General features: G+C 46.2%; 1 protein-coding gene across 1 annotated transcript; it reads left to right on the top strand.

Annotated features, from left to right (window-relative positions):
* The first annotated feature begins 159 nt into the window (after positions 1 to 159).
* Positions 160 to 1,059, top strand: LOC106792871 (putative protein TPRXL). Its single transcript, XM_014759404.1, has one exon. The coding sequence runs from the start codon at positions 160 to 162 to the stop codon at positions 1,057 to 1,059; it is 900 nt and encodes a 299-aa protein (XP_014614890.1).
* Positions 1,060 to 2,053: the final 994 nt, after the last annotated feature.

The raw sequence follows: 2,053 nt of genomic DNA, 5'->3' as shown, positions 1-2,053 counted from the left end.
ACGTCATCTCTCAGTGCTTTAGAGTCATTAGGATGCCCGACCAACCAATGGGATCACATCCTCGTTCATCAGGTGGGATTAGCGTTGGACGACAAGACTCGCGAAGACTGGAAAACCAGATTAGGAACATCACGCGAGTTCCCACCGCTAGATAAACTAATGCGTCATCTCACTAGCACGGCTAGAGCACTAAAACGTATCAAGACTCGTAGGTCTTACGAGGGATTCAGAAAGACATCTCAACGGCCTAAATCTCCCCCCACAAGGTCCTACGCAAGGGCCTTAAACGTAAAGGCTGAGGCTACTACGCCTACACGATCATCTCAGTCGGCATTGGATAAAAGGCCAATTAAAGAACATCCGATGCCATTTATAACAGACCTCTCCAACACTTGCAGCTATTGTAGTCATAAGCACTACATCGCCTTTTGCCCTCTCTTCAAGAATTTAAATCAACAGAAGAAGGAGAAGGTCATAGCAGAATCTCGCCTATGTTATAACTGCTTGGGCAAGCATAACGTTAGGCAATGTAGGAGTACTAGGCGATGCAACCAGTGTGGAGATCGGCACCACACGCTCATACATCCTGAGAAAAGGATGACATCGTCCAGGACATCTCCTCCTACAACCAAGACATCTCCTCCTACAACCAGAACATCTCCTCCATCGTCTAGGACATCTCCTCCAACATCGTCTAGGACATCTCCTCCTACATCAAGATTATCGCTGCCAATCTCAAGGACTTCAAGCTCTCTCTCAGAGACAACACAGACATCTCAGMRAGTCTCGTCCTCGCAGGGCTCACGGGTATCGTCGGATGAGTCACCGAGAGAGGATCGTCGTAAATCTTCCAAAAAGTCATCTCATCGCCGATCCTCTAGTCCGAAGTCATCATCATCCACTTCCGGTACATCGACTCCCAGACCTCTCTCCCAACCGAAGGCTTCTGTTCATGGCTCCTCTCACAAGTCATCTTCAACTCAATCATCTCCTCCTAAGTCTATACCTACCAAGAAGAGTTCTTCTCAGAACTCTTTAAAAAAGGCGTCCTCAGAATGAGGAGTAGGTAGGACATCTCATTACCCACATCGGCTTCTCAGATCCATTTTAAAATCGACCATTTCATCTTCCTCAAGGTCCTCTCAGACGAACAAACGAGTCAGATTTTCATCACCTATCTCAGACATCGATCGTTCGTCTAATCCATCGCTTTCAACGTGCTCTCGAGCTCCAGTACTCTTAGCTACCTGTAAAGCTTTTGCCATATCTTCAACTGGATCGCCTAAGTTAGTACGTCTTCTCATTGATCCTGGATCAGAGTTGACTTTAGTTTCTTTTAAAATCATAGCTAAGCTAAAGCTTAGCCGTTCTCCAGAAAACATTCCTATTAAGGGTGTGGGTAGTACATCTCCAGGAGCGACCCAAAGTCAAGTGTCCTTGGTCCTCCAATCGAAATACTCGTCATCTCGGGTTTATCTTAAGGCATTCATTTTGCCAAAAATCACATCTCAGTTCCCGTCGTCTGTAATATCAGAGCAAGATTAGCCTCATCTCAGATCTCTTCAATTAGCGGATCCTGACTTTCTCACTCCAGATCAYATYGACATTCTCATTGGTGYTGATAATCTYAGAAGAGTTCTCAAGTCCTCTCGCCTTGTTATGGGAGGCGACTCAGAACCTATAGCTTTCAACACCAGGTTCGGTTGGGCAGTTCTAGGCGCAACTTCCAGCCTGAGCAAGGTCGATCCTCTCAAAATTTGCCATGCTATCTCTAACGAATCTCTTGACAAAGCTCTAACAAAAATCTGGGTCCAGGAAGAAGTCTCATCTTCCCCCGCGTCAACCTTGAGTCTCGCTGAATCGCAATGCGAGCAGCACTTTGTTGATACGAACTCTCGATTGCCAACTGGTCGTTACATGGTTCGTCTGCCATTCTCGAAAGACATATCAACCTTAGGGCATTCAAGGTCTCTTGCCATGAGATGCCTTGAAAGACTTCTCAAGAAATTCGAAACCGATAGGCATTTCAAGGAGACCTACTCTGAATTCCTCA

The sequence above is a fragment of the Polistes canadensis genome, unplaced genomic scaffold, assembly GCF_001313835.1.
Source record: "Polistes canadensis isolate GaletaPanama2010 unplaced genomic scaffold, ASM131383v1 scaffold_936, whole genome shotgun sequence".
Classification (NCBI taxonomy): Eukaryota; Metazoa; Arthropoda; class Insecta; order Hymenoptera; family Vespidae; genus Polistes; species Polistes canadensis.
Note: the sequence above shows the minus strand (reverse complement) of the source record. Positions and strands in the feature narration are given on the sequence as shown.